Source organism: Colletotrichum costaricense (assembly GCF_030867565.1).
Source record: "Colletotrichum costaricense strain IMI 309622 chromosome Unknown Scaffold_8.1, whole genome shotgun sequence".
In the NCBI taxonomy this organism is placed as follows: domain Eukaryota; kingdom Fungi; phylum Ascomycota; class Sordariomycetes; order Glomerellales; family Glomerellaceae; genus Colletotrichum; species Colletotrichum costaricense.
Window position 1 is genome coordinate 2172464 of NW_026848237.1, and position 12844 is coordinate 2185307.

At 54.0% G+C, this 12844-nt stretch overlaps 4 protein-coding genes across 4 annotated transcripts; 3 read left to right on the plus strand and 1 right to left on the minus strand.

Annotated features, from left to right (window-relative positions):
* Positions 1–13: 13 nt before the first annotated feature.
* CCOS01_08739 (ribosomal L18p/L5e family protein) lies at positions 14–1107 on the plus strand (the record flags this gene model as incomplete). The annotated part of the gene is made up of 3 exons (XM_060456900.1): positions 14–55; positions 131–168; positions 246–1107. 3 exons carry the CDS (start codon positions 14–16, stop codon positions 1105–1107), a joined length of 942 nt encoding a protein of 313 aa, XP_060313174.1.
* Positions 1108–3597: 2490 nt separating this feature from the next.
* CCOS01_08740 (uncharacterized protein) lies at positions 3598–3877 on the minus strand (the record flags this gene model as incomplete). The annotated part of the gene is made up of 2 exons (XM_060456901.1): positions 3598–3736; positions 3816–3877. 2 exons carry the CDS (start codon positions 3875–3877, stop codon positions 3598–3600), a joined length of 201 nt encoding a protein of 66 aa, XP_060313175.1.
* Positions 3878–5131: 1254 nt separating this feature from the next.
* CCOS01_08741 (cell wall biogenesis protein Mhp1) lies at positions 5132–9054 on the plus strand (the record flags this gene model as incomplete). Its single annotated transcript, XM_060456902.1, has 3 exons — positions 5132–5189; positions 5529–7611; positions 7662–9054. The coding sequence occupies 3 exons, from the start codon at positions 5132–5134 to the stop codon at positions 9052–9054; spliced, it is 3534 nt and encodes a 1177-aa protein (XP_060313176.1).
* Positions 9055–10605: 1551 nt separating this feature from the next.
* Positions 10606–11656, plus strand: CCOS01_08742 (uncharacterized protein; the record flags this gene model as incomplete). The annotated part of the gene is made up of 2 exons (XM_060456903.1): positions 10606–10855; positions 10929–11656. The coding sequence occupies 2 exons, from the start codon at positions 10606–10608 to the stop codon at positions 11654–11656; spliced, it is 978 nt and encodes a 325-aa protein (XP_060313177.1).
* Between the last annotated feature and the right edge of the window lie 1188 nt (positions 11657–12844).

The following is a 12844-nucleotide window of genomic DNA, read 5'->3' on the forward strand; positions in this document are numbered from 1 at the left end:
TGGCGAAAAAGAAATGGCCCCCAATAGCAGACAGAAATGTCTCATGGGATTGAGAGTCAACGCAAGATGCTTCGGGTCAACAGGCCATATCTGAAGCGCAAATTGCTGACTCGGGATCTTTCGTACACAGGCTTTCCACAAGTTGGTGAAGAACAGCGCGTACTACAGGTAAGTCTCAAATCACTTTAGAGATCCCCATTCATAGGTTCTTTCGAGATCAGAGTTGGCTGACCTTTCCACTCCAGTCGCTTCCAGACCAAGTACAAGCGTAGAAGATCCGGCAAGACCGACTACTATGCCCGCAAGCGCCTGATCACCCAGGCCAAGAACAAGTACGGTGCCCCCAAGTACCGTCTTGTGGTCCGCTTCACCAACCGGGACATCATCATGCAAATCGTCACCTCTGAGCTCACCGGCGACAAGGTCTTCGTCGCTGCCTACGCTCACGAGCTCCCCGCCTACGGCATCACCCACGGCCTCACCAACTGGGCCGCCGCCTACGCCACCGGTCTCCTGATCGCCCGCCGTGCCCTCTCCAAGCTCGGCCTTGACAAGACCTTCACTGGTGTTGAGGAGGCCGATGGTGAGTACACCCTCACCGAGGCCGCCGAGACCGACGACGGCGAGCGCCGCCCCTTCAAGGCCAACCTCGACGTCGGTCTCCACCGCACCTCCACCGGTGCCCGTGTCTTCGGCGCCATGAAGGGTGCCTCTGACGGTGGCATTCTCGTTCCCCACTCCGAGAAGCGCTTCCCCGGTTACGACATCGAGTCCAAGGAGCTCGACGCCGAGACCCTCAAGAACTACATCTTCGGCCAGCACGTCGCCGAGTACATGGAGACCCTCGCCGACGACGACGAGGAGCGCTACAAGTCCCAGTTCCAGCAGTACATTGACGACGACGTCGAGGCTGACGGTCTCGAGGAGCTCTACACCGAGGCCCACGCCGCCATCCGCGAGGACCCCTGGAAGAAGGAGGAGTCCGGAAACAAGAAGACCAAGGAGGAGTGGAAGGCCGAGTCCAAGAAGTACAAGACCAAGCGCCTCACAAAGGAGGAGAAGGAGCAGAAGGTCAAGGAGCGCATCGCTGCGTACCGTGCCGAGTAAATTCTTCCCTTTCTGTAGTAGCAAAGCGGTTTAATTCATTCGTGGTGGGGTTTGGCATCTGGGCAAGGCATTTGACGTTATGGCATGACAACTTTTCTTCAGTCTTCTTCGGGCGTTAATCAGGCAAACAAAAATCCGGAAGGAGGATTATGATGGTCACGGGAGGAGTCACAAAAAAAGACTCCTCGAGAATTCAATAAGAATACCCCAAATGCCAGACGTCAAAAGCTATTGACCATCCATTGAAATGTTTTTGTCCGAATGAGGGGAACATGATAAGTGACAGCAAGCCAACCCTCTCCTAAGCGCAGGTAACCGTTCGTCTTCTTGCAATCACAGCGATGCCGGTCTACGTCAAAACGAAAACGTGCGTGAGGAGACGGCGCTACTGTAACGCGGTGCCGTCTCATGTCTCGGCGGCACGATTGAAAATGCTTGATCGCTCGCTAGTCGGACTCGATGCACTCCGTGACAGGCGATGGACCTGTCGGCCGCAAGGTGACGCAGATTGGCAGGCGTGTGTGATCACTGTGGTGGTGAGGCACAAAAAAAAAAAAAAAAAGAGGGAGGGCATGGGACCCCGCATAGGAGCACCAATGATATCAGATCATGCGAGACGGCATTGGGGGAAATGCGTCGATCTCTTACGAGAATCAAGAGATGATGGCATCTGCAAAACTTTTGGAGCCCCGGAGGGTTCCGGGATAGTGCAAAGGGCCATTGGCTTCATACACCTCGCGATGATGTCGGCACGGGTCTCCGTACAGACTATCGTGAGAGATGTTGAATCTGAGATGGGTCACAGCCTCCTCGCTTTCCCCCTTGACCAGGTAATCATGCCGCTACTGCTGCGAGGCAGAGATGGGTCGATTCCCGTCTGGTCCCACAAAGCGTCCGAAAACTTTGTATGGCGACATAGGTAAAATTGAGGAGACACCATGAGATCCAATTTGGATCTCTCCGGCAATGACAAGGGACTTCAGAGGAGCTTAGGAGACACTGGCACACTGCAGCTATGCGCCAATTCGAGGAAGTCAACGATGAGAGACACGAGCCGAGATTCGCATTTCGTCACGTCGCGCGCGGGAATTACGGGATGAACGGAGGGCATAGCGCGGGGATGGGAGGGTCGCGAGAGGCGGAAATCCCACCTGGAGTCCCAGACCCGAAGCACATCATTTCATCCGGTTGAAAAATAAAGGAATGGTACGCTGGGAAATACGGCACACTGCTGCAGAAGGAGACAAGAGCCCACAACCGCTCCGATGTGTCGCCACGCAAGGTTCCGTTCGAGAGTGGGTGAGTGAGAGTCCCTGGTATTGTAGCGGTGTCCGTTTGTCTGCCCCTTTTAGACGAAGGGACACCGCTGGATGTTAAAGCAGGGGAGTCCCCCAACGGCAGCTCCGTTGAGTAAGGGCCCGTGATCTCGCGATGCTCATGGGGCGGTCAGCCGGTCACTCCATGGTCGACAGTGGCCCGTCTTGTGTATCCGTACTTATGCTCGTGGACTGGTGGCCCATTTTCTTCCAAATCACTGCAAGATCAAAGAGTGCATCTGGACCCCGAATCGACGCCGCTGTACTTACGCGGTAGTGTACAATGGGGTAGTAGGTAGGTAGTGCACCTAAATGTGAAGGTTATGACTGCAAATGGCAAGTGTGAACTTTGTCTGGCTTGTGCGCGGGCGTTTGGCGGCTTGTTTTGACAACGTGCAGGATGCTTGAGCGAGCCCAGTCACTCTATTCCGTAGAGTCCAGCGTTCAACTGTCAATGACTTGGCAGGCCCGCCGCCCCAAGGGTGAGCTGTGTGGTCAGTCCGGTGGTCAAGAGGCGCGCGATTAATAAGAGCCCCCATCTGCGTCCAGCCCACGTCCTCCTGTGACTCTGCAGTAGTGTGCGGTTCTAGTGGCAGGTTGCAGAAAGATGCAGGGCTGTTCGTCCGCTTGCGAATGGAGAGTGAAGGCTGTGTGTGACTATGTGTGGTGACCAGTGAGGGTCGCCTTGTCGTGGATGCCAGGCGATTGGCGCCGAAATGAAGGTAACTCAGCTGGGGCAAGTTAGCAGCACACGGGGGGGGGGAGTCTCGAGAGACTGAGAGTGAGAGTCTGAGAGAGTTCCAGGTTGCTCTCTCTCGCTCTCCTGACGTTCATGATCCCCGCTGACGAGTGGAGAGGGCCGGCAGTGGCATCCAACCAGAGGAGAGTTGAAGCAATCCACTGGCTACCTGCTGACTGTAGGGCGGCGGAGGTCCCCTACAAGTACGAAGTCGGTGGTAAAGTACATGGGTCCTGGAGCCAAGCTATGTGCCATCCACGGAGGACGAAAACCGCGATACCGGTGCCTCTGGCGGTTGGCCGTGTCAGGTCCTGCTGCGTGCGGTGAGGAGGCACGGACAGGCGCAGTATCCGTACGCAGTAACAGTTGAGTGTGCGTGTGTGATGTTTCCCCCACAGATGTCCTATCTCAAGCCCAGCTGCAGTGCTGGTCGTCTCAATATGGCGGGCCGAGGTTCTTACCCGGGGATCTGATCTCCCAAGTTGGCAGTGCCCACGAGAGGGGAGTTTGGGGCCAGGATGGAGCGAACCGCGGAAGACGGGAGTATTTGACCAAATTGAGGTACGCAAGAAGTCTAGGAACATTGGTGGTTAAAGACACAAAAAAATAACCAAAAAAAACAAGGGCCGTCAGTGCTGCATGAAAAAACATACCGGGGAAGATTGCGGCATAAGATGTCCGTCCGTCTGAAGGTTGTTGACACGGGACTTCCCATCGGGCCAGGATACTGGGAGGACGGCAGGTGAAGGACGGTATATATCGCCAGGGATAGTTGAATTTGTGTTTGGATGCCGTTAAAGCCTCTTTTCCTCTTGGTTTTCCTTTCTTGCTTTCCGTGGGCCTGTATCGCAAATTGTAAATGTGCCTCAGGGCGGGAAACCATTGCATCTTGTTTCATTGGCGATGAACAAGTGGTGACAAGTTGACAACAGTCAGCAATGGCGGAGGAAAGCACGACATTGGACTCCCGTACGGGGGTTCTTCTTCTACAGAGTAGCCCATGTGTTTGGGTAGGTACCTCAGGCCAGCCAAGACCGGGTGGCCCCTCGGGTGAAAGTGAAGTCTCCAAAAACCAACCAGCCTGGGCCATGGCGCCGCTCATCTCCTGCCAATGACGAGATGCTTTGCCTCTAAAAAGGTTAATGAACCCCCCGCTAAAGCTGCCACGTCCGGCCTTTCCTTCAAGGAACCTTACGGCAAGGTACGGACTCTCTGGCTGCTTCCTGATTGCGCTCACTGTTTTTATTGCGAACCCAATGGAAGGTACCAAGGGTAGGAACTGAGGAAGGCATTACCGCAGCGGCAGTGCGGAGTACGTAGCTACGAATACCTGCCGTTCCCCCTCCTCTCCTCCCCTCCCCTCCCCATCCGGACCCGGACCCTGACGTGAGGTTTCCGAACCTGCGAGTCTCCCCCAAGTACTTGGTCCCTGCCATCACCCAAGACCACCGCGAGCCCACGACTTATTCGTACCTTCTCTCCCGTCCTCGACCAACATCCCACGCTCGCCCTACCACACCCTTTCACGCCAGCTAACCCGGCTTTTCCAGAGCTGGACCGTCGATTGCAAAGCGAGGCAGCTTCTGTCCGCTCTTGCTCCGAATCGACTTACCGGAAGGATCCAAGGTGGTGTCCAAGGAACCGGGGCTAATAATCAACGAACCTCCGAGTACACTACGAAGTACCCTCCACCTCCCGCTTCCGCCTCCTCTTAGAAATCAACCCAAAAGTCACCCTCTGCCCGGCCTGCGCGCGCAACTATTTCATCCCTTTCTGTTGCGCCAAAATCGAAGAAGTGACAACCACCACCACCTTCTTCTTCACCTCCTCCGCCAAGCATTCCTCTCTCATCGTCGCCCCCTCTTCGCCTGCCCGGACGACTTCGTGCCTCTTTTTTGGGGCCCTTTTGCGGCTTCTTCGGTCCTTGACCTGTATTCTACCCTTGCACAGCATCTCTGCGACAATCGTTATGGAGCAGGTTCATGGAGTAGATGTTAGCTGGATGACCCACGGCGGCTCTCCGAAAGGTATGCAAAACGTCCCATCTGACCTCATTCTCCAGGGCAGCTAGTTGGCTATTGCGCTGGACCCCCAGTCACCCACTCACCACTCATATCGCGCTCGCCAACGCTGCCCTGCCTGCACCCGCATCCCAAGCCAAGTCGACCCAGATAAGCAGCTCGGCCTCGACCTACGAGCGCTTGCCACTGTCGACCACATCTCTGGGTCTCTCGTGCCTGGCCTGTGGATATATCCAAGAGCCCATCACTTCCCTCCACCTTCTCTCCTACCTCTCCATCGCGCATTATTTTCAATTACTCAAGTCCCCAAATCCTTCCCCTGCTAATCCAAGATGCGCCTCACAGACAGACCGCCGAAATCATTACCCATACGGCGATCCTCAACGTCCGCACCCAAAGAGTCATCACCACTCCCTTCTCCGACCATCGGCCAACCCGTTGGCAACGGGAACACCAACGGCACAACCGACACTGCGAAAGCGACAACAGAAGAATCAAAACCTATCCCAGTCTCGAGACCGCCTTTAGGTAGAAGTCCGTCGAACGAAAAATCACCAGGGCCGAACGGTACTCCGCCAACCCGCCGGAACTCGTGGTTTTCCAACATCTCTTCCAAGTTTTCCTCTTCACCAGACAGCAAGACTGCCCAGGCAAACCAGCAAGCACAAAGCACGCCGCCAAAGGACTCTGGTCCAGTACCCCCGAAAGTGACTCCTGCAAAGAACGCCGTGCTCGCACATGCCGCCAAAAACGATGGCGACCAGCCTTACACCCCGGCACCTCCCGGGCGCGGCCAGGCCGGTTTTCTGGGGGTCTTCCGCCGACTGTCTTCGTCTGGCGGTGTCCTAGGACAAGGAACGAGAGGAACACACGGCCTGGTAGAGCGGAAGATTCTGAACGTTGACCGCAACCGCGAACGTTGTCAAATTTCGGACTTGCATCAGGCGAAACTCCGGAGGGTTGCATTCAGCGTTGATGTCGAAATTGCGCCGATGCCTAAGTACGTCGATACAGATATGCCCGTCAAGAAGCCACTCGAGAAGTCGAAAACGAAGAAGATGACGGAGAAGGGTGAGGGCGAGGCACTGAAGAACCCGAAAAGTCTGGAGCAGCAAAAGGAGCGCGATGGCATCATCCATACAACGGGTGAAACCGTGCCAAAAGAACCAGAAACGGAGGGGGTGGACTCGGCCAAAACCAAGGAGGATGACGCGAGCGGTGTAAGCGCTGCATCCGCGGATAAGGAGAAAGACACCAAGAAGAAGGAAAAGAAGAAGAAGAGCGAAGAGGAGAGGAAAGCAAGGAAAGAGAAGAAACGGAAACAAGCTGAGGCTAACGGCACGATTCCCATGGAAATCCACGTCGACGATAGCGACTCCTCCAGCGAAGGCACCCCAGCCGCAACGCCCAAGACGACAGCGTCTCCCACAACAAACCCGGTGAGGATATACCGCCGTTGCTGCCAGTTGAGAGAGACACCCATTCTCAAGAAGATCACCGAACAACTGAATAGCCCTTCAAATTGCTCTTCCGACATAGGAATGGTGCAGAAGTTGGATTTGACGGGCTACTGGATGCAGCTCCCTGACTTGATCACTCTGGGCGATTACTTGGCGGTCGTGCCGGTTAAGGAGGTTATCTTGGAGAACTGCGGCCTGACAGATGAAGGCGTCAGGGTGATATTGGCCGGTCTCCTGGCTGCGAAGAAGCCTGATTCGAAGAGGCGGAAGCAAGCCAAGGCAGATGGTCTCACTACACAGGGCGGCTTCGTTGAACGGCTCGTCCTCAAGAACAACAAGATTGGACCCGAGGGTTGGAAGCACATGTTCCTCTTCATCTACCTCTGCCGAACGCTCAAGTTCCTCGACCTCTCCACGATATCCTTCCCCCGTCCTACTCAACCGGCACAAAACGGAAACGGGCATGGACACCACTTGCTCAGACATAACTCCAATGACGAGCAACCCCAAAACATATGCGCGACCCTGTTTGCCAAGGCCATTGGCGAACGACTGGGCGGCGCTACATTGGAACTACTCAACCTCGGAGAGACTAACCTCAACTCGAATGATCTCGGCGTGGTAATAGACGGTATCATTCAGTGTGGCGTAAAACGACTTGGTCTTGCTCACAACAACATTGACGAAAAGGGACTCAGGCATGTTGCCAGATATCTGTCCACAAGCGGATGCGAGGGCCTAGACTTGGGCGGCAACGATCTAAGAGATCAAACTGACATCATTGCCAATGCAATTTCAGAAAAGGACTCTTTGTGGGCGCTCAGTCTGGCTGAGTGCAACTTGAAACCTGGCTCGCTTTGCAAGATTTTCCCTGCGCTTGCTCAGCTCAAAGACTTCCGCTTTATTGACCTTTCCCACAATCGGGATCTGTGCAAATCGGATCCCAGTGCCATTGGTCTCTTGCGCAAGTAAGTCATACCGATTCACTCAACGAGATTATGAAGCTGACAACATTTAGGTATCTACCAAAGCTACAGGGACTCCGGCGTGTTCACCTCGCTGATGTCGCCATGACATCCGAGCAAGCTATTGCGCTTGCCGAGATTCTCCCTGAGGCTAAAATGCTCGCCCACATTAGTTTTCTGGAGAATCCAGAGCTCGTCAAACTTGCAGATGCCAAGACTGAGGATGCCCAGGAGGAAGCTTGTGCGCTCTATGCATCCTTCCTTGCTGCTACACGTGTCTCCAAGACTATTGTGTGTGTCGACATTGATGTACCGAGCGACAATTCCGGCGAGGTCGTCAAGGCTTTGGCCAAGCAAGTGGTCGCCTACTGCTTGCGGAATATGGAGCGATTCCCCATTGGCGACATAAGCGCGGTCATTTCAACAGTCCTAGCCGAATCTCAGGACTCGTTGCCAGGCGGCCCAATCCCACCTTATCCCGATGTACTCGCACATCTCGTCGGCCACGACGTTCTCAGAGAAGACTCGGACAACGAGTCCGCGCCAGACGATGACTATGTCATTGGAGGCACCGGTGTTGTCAAGGCTCTCACTTGCTGTCTCAAGAACAGGGGAGATGAATCGAGAAGGCAATCTGGCGAGTTCATCCGGGATTTCGAAGATGGCGTCCCAGTGCCTGCGAGCCCGCGACCGAAGCTACCTCCAGGAAAGGCCAAGGATATGTCGAAGCATCTACTGGCCAGCGCCCGCAAGATTCGTCAGAGGCTGCAGCCAGCACTGTCCAAGGCTAGAGTCAATCCGCAGGAAGATGAGCACAACCTGCGCAAGTTGATGTTCCTCGACGTTACACTTGCCAACATTATCAAGCGGTTCGAAGATGAATTTCCTGAAACCCGCGTGTCCACAGATGAGGCATCGGAGACCACCTTGCCCAGCCAGAGTGACCAACTCGGGACTTCGCTATCCTCGACGGAGGATCCTGATCAGCACAGCATTCCGTCCGATGCCGAGGACGAGACCGGCTTATCGGTCCGGCCTGGTCTGCCGCGCACGAATTCGACGTTGTCGCATACCTCGAAAGCACTCGCCGAGGAAGAGGGTAGAATGCACAGGGCCGGCCACAAGATTCGGTCTGGAATTATCAAGCCCGAGTACTACGGTCTGCTGAGTGGTGTACTCGAAGTTGGCCTCGACCCTAAGCACACAGCTATGCTTCACCAGATGATTGAAGAGATTGATGAGCCTGATTTGACCCAAAAGGTTGAACAAAAGGGCATCATGCGCGTCTTCAACGAGGACCGCGATCAGGTCCGTGAGGGACTTCGAGCACTTGATCCCATGCACTGGGATCGGTTCGTCGAGAGTCAGGAGAAGGCCCGTGGCAATGTCAAGGCAGGCATGACCAGCCCAGCAAAGCCCGTGGATGAGAACGCCATTGAGGACTGATCCTTTGGCCTCTCATGCATGGCCACATTTGCATCATAATACGGCGGCTTATTTGCCGCCTTTTGTACTCGTAATTTGCTCGACATGAAATGTTGGATTGGGGACTTTTTGAAACGATGAGAAGCAAGCAAAGGCGTAACGCGAGGAGGGAGTCCGTCATTCACCAAAACGATCCTTCCTCTGGGCGTCTTCAAAGATACCAAGGGATTCGGGTTCACTTGATACGTTCATATATCTTGGGATGTGGATGGATTCATCTCCAGCGACGGGAACAGAAGAGTTCGTCAAAGTCATGGAGGGAAGCAGCCAAAACGGACAGTCGCTACTGAAACCTGTACTAGTGTACAACAGCATTCTAAAGCAATGACCACATTCCTCGCCCTCTTTAGGGTGAGAAGGCCGCCGGGTCTGACGTGCCAAAATGTCTCTGCAGCTCGATATAATGCATATTATGAATCGTGTTCAAGTGAAGTTTAATGGCCATCACTGCAGTAAACGTCAAGTGGTGTTTACGCTTGTCAAAAGGCAGGCTACCGGACTCTAGAGCGAGACAGCCCCAGATTGTGTGAAGGGCAGAGTAAAGGCTAGGAGGTAAAGCTATCTGGCTGGTGTGCTGACGAGGTTCAGACACCACCTCACATCTTATATACATGGGAGAAGGGGCTGCCAGCAGTACCCTCTAAGCGTGCGACGGCTAAGGATATACAAACTATCGACTCTAACGCTGGTGATCTACGGTCGATAGGAACCATAACTCAAGTCGAGTGACTAGCGCAACCGAGTCCGATGTGTTTCTCTCTGGTCGATATGCTCGGGTTTTGACATCGCCACAATCTCATCGCCTAGTCCGGCGAATTTCTAGACTTTCAATTGGTCTATGCGTCAAGTGCCAGATCAACATCCAAGTCCCACGGGTCTCGCAGGCTTAGGTAGGATAGATCGTTCGGACTCTCGCTACTTGAGTGTCCGTATACCATACACTGCCAGTCCAAAAGCCAGATCTCACAGACTAAAGCCAAGAAATGTTTAAATCTAACAGCGACGGGAGCGCATCTGATGTACATTAAACTTAAACTTCGTGGGGACTGGGGAGGGGGCCCGAGGATATGGTTCAAACAATGCCAAGGCCCGCCGGTCACATATCCCATCCATCCATCCACCCTCTTGCCTGTGTTTCCTGTCAGAACTGGGATGTCCATCGCAGTAACTTAGGTTTGTGAGAGCCTTTGTTGTTAAACTCATACATGGGCATCCAAAGGTAAATGGATAGCGGAATTGATTAGACTTGAGGTTCAATGGAGTAGCCTTCGCAGTTCGTCTGATCTGCTCCTTATTCTCGAGATAAGAAGGAAAATTAGACGTTCCGCCCACCGGTCTTCCTCTTCTTACTCGGCCAGGAAACTTTTCTATAACCAGAGGGAGGTAGAGAGGAACGATTCTTCAACTTACACTCGCTTTCATCATCTCATCTGATCCTCTCATTGACCGTCTCCTGTTTTCTCAATTTACATACACATTCGCTTGCATCACAACACACACAGACGGAAGAAGATGAAGCTATCAGACAGACTCGCGCTGCTCTTAGCAGCAGCAGCAGCAGGTCCGGCGGCAGCCTTTACAAACACCAAAGTCGACTTTTTCATGCGCAAGAACATCGATCCCATCGTCATCCCGGGCCAGTACAAGAGCCACATGCACAGCTTCTTCGGCAGCGACGCGGTGAGGGTGAACATGAGCTCGACGGCCGAGTTGCAAAAGGGGTGTTCTACGGCGCAGAACCCGAATGATTTTTCCGTATATTGTATGTTTATTCTCCTTCTCCCTCCCGCCACTCGTCCTATAGCGAGCAATCTCAACTAACACCCCTCCGTTAGGGATCCCCACGCTCTACCACGTCCAAGGCGAAACCCGAACGCCCATCGAACCGGTCTCGTTCGTAGCCTACTACAACTTTGACAAGGACCCGGCCGAGGTGCCCATCCCGCCCAACTTCTCCGTCGTGGCGGGCAACTCCAAGGCCTCGACGGAAGCGGACCTGGTCCCCGGTTCCGACGTGACGTGGCTCTGCCAGAACCAAGCCTTCGACGCAGGCGGGAAAGAACATTCCCAGTTCCCGCAGAACACGTGCTCGACTTCTTTACAGGCGGTCCTGTGGTTCCCGGACTGCGTTGACGAAACCACCCTTAAATCTGCCTACTCTGATAGGAAGACAGGGGCGTGCGCGGGCGGGATGAAGAGGATGCCGCAGCTGCGATTCAGTATACGCTACGATACCAAGAAGGCGATCCCCGGAGGCTGGAAGGGCGGGGACCCGCCGATCGAGCTCGCGTGCGGCGGGAGCCGGTGTTTCCACGGGGACTTTGTGAATGGATGGCTCGAGGAGGCGGCCAGGACCATGGTTACCGGGTTGAAGAGTAAGAGGGAGTTTGAGGCGGTGGATGGGCCGAATGGGAAGGCTAGGGCGGGGAGTGTTTGTAAGAGGAAGGCGACGGACGCGGATCCGGGGAATGGGACTGGGGATTGGGCGGAGAGTGTGAAGATGATGGGGGCTGGGAAGAGGAGGAGGAGGAGGACTGGGCCGGTGAGGAGAATGGGGTTGTGAGGGTTGTAAATGAATGCCAGGATACGATGTGTTTGTTCTGAAGATGAATAGATGGTCGGGTTCCTGGTGATGGATATGTCGCAACTTTGGAATGCGATGCGATGCTACTTTCATTCATCGGAGTAGCAAGATGAGTACTGGAAGAGTTCTCACTATCGAAATACCCGACCAAACATCAATATCAATTTCGAGATGTCTACCTCATGAGAAGTCTCTCCCCAAAGTTGATGGACGAATAAACAGAGACTGGACTTCATTGCCGGCTCCCACATGCAGACTTCTACCCGTTGCACTGAACGTTCTATAACGCCCACTCGTCTCCACAGTGTCTCTTGAGTTGAGGAAAGAAACAGAATTGATGTTTAGAGGAGACGAACGTCGATTGAGTAATGGTGCATTTTTAAGCAATCCTGCGTTGGCAGTTTATCGCATCGTATTTCTGTAGTAGAATGCAATAATCATGCTGTTGTCGGGGATGAGCATGATATGTACTTGATAGTGTCACATGGCTATGATCTACTTGATCAAACCGTTGTCCTACCAGACCGCGGTGTGATTCCCATGGCCAGCATGATGTCTTCCAGGCTCGAACAACGCAATGTGCCCAGGAGTATAGTCGGAGGATGAGAAGAAGCTTCGAGGACTACCATACAAAAGACAACAGATACCGAAATAAGGTTATCTCCCATGTTACGGCAGACTACGGCTCAAAAAGACAATATAAGGTAGGCACGCTTGATATCAAGGTCTGGACAGCTTAACTCAGACCCGAGATACCCCTCGCTCAGTAGGTATTGACAACCAGCCTCAACTCCATGCCCATGGCGCCGCTCGTCACAAGCCGCAGCAAGCAAGCCAAAGCCAGCCTGACCTCCCCTACGTCTACCGGTATCCCACAGCGTGAACACCGATGAAGCGCCACACCAGAGACGGCTAGACAGCCATCGATCGGTGATTTGTATCAACTACGGGCCGAGCACATACATAGGTATGTAGTAGGTATCCGTAGAGAACGTCAAGCCACTTGGGATGACAAAATGGGTAGGGAACTAATTAGGTAGGTAGTCTAACGATGCCGATGGGGTAATGCTCCTAAGGACTTGGAAGAAAAGTATTCGAAAAAGGAATCAATGTCGTCCGCGTCGGGGCCCTCGGGAGTCGGGAGCGCCCAGTTTAGCTCCACGCGGA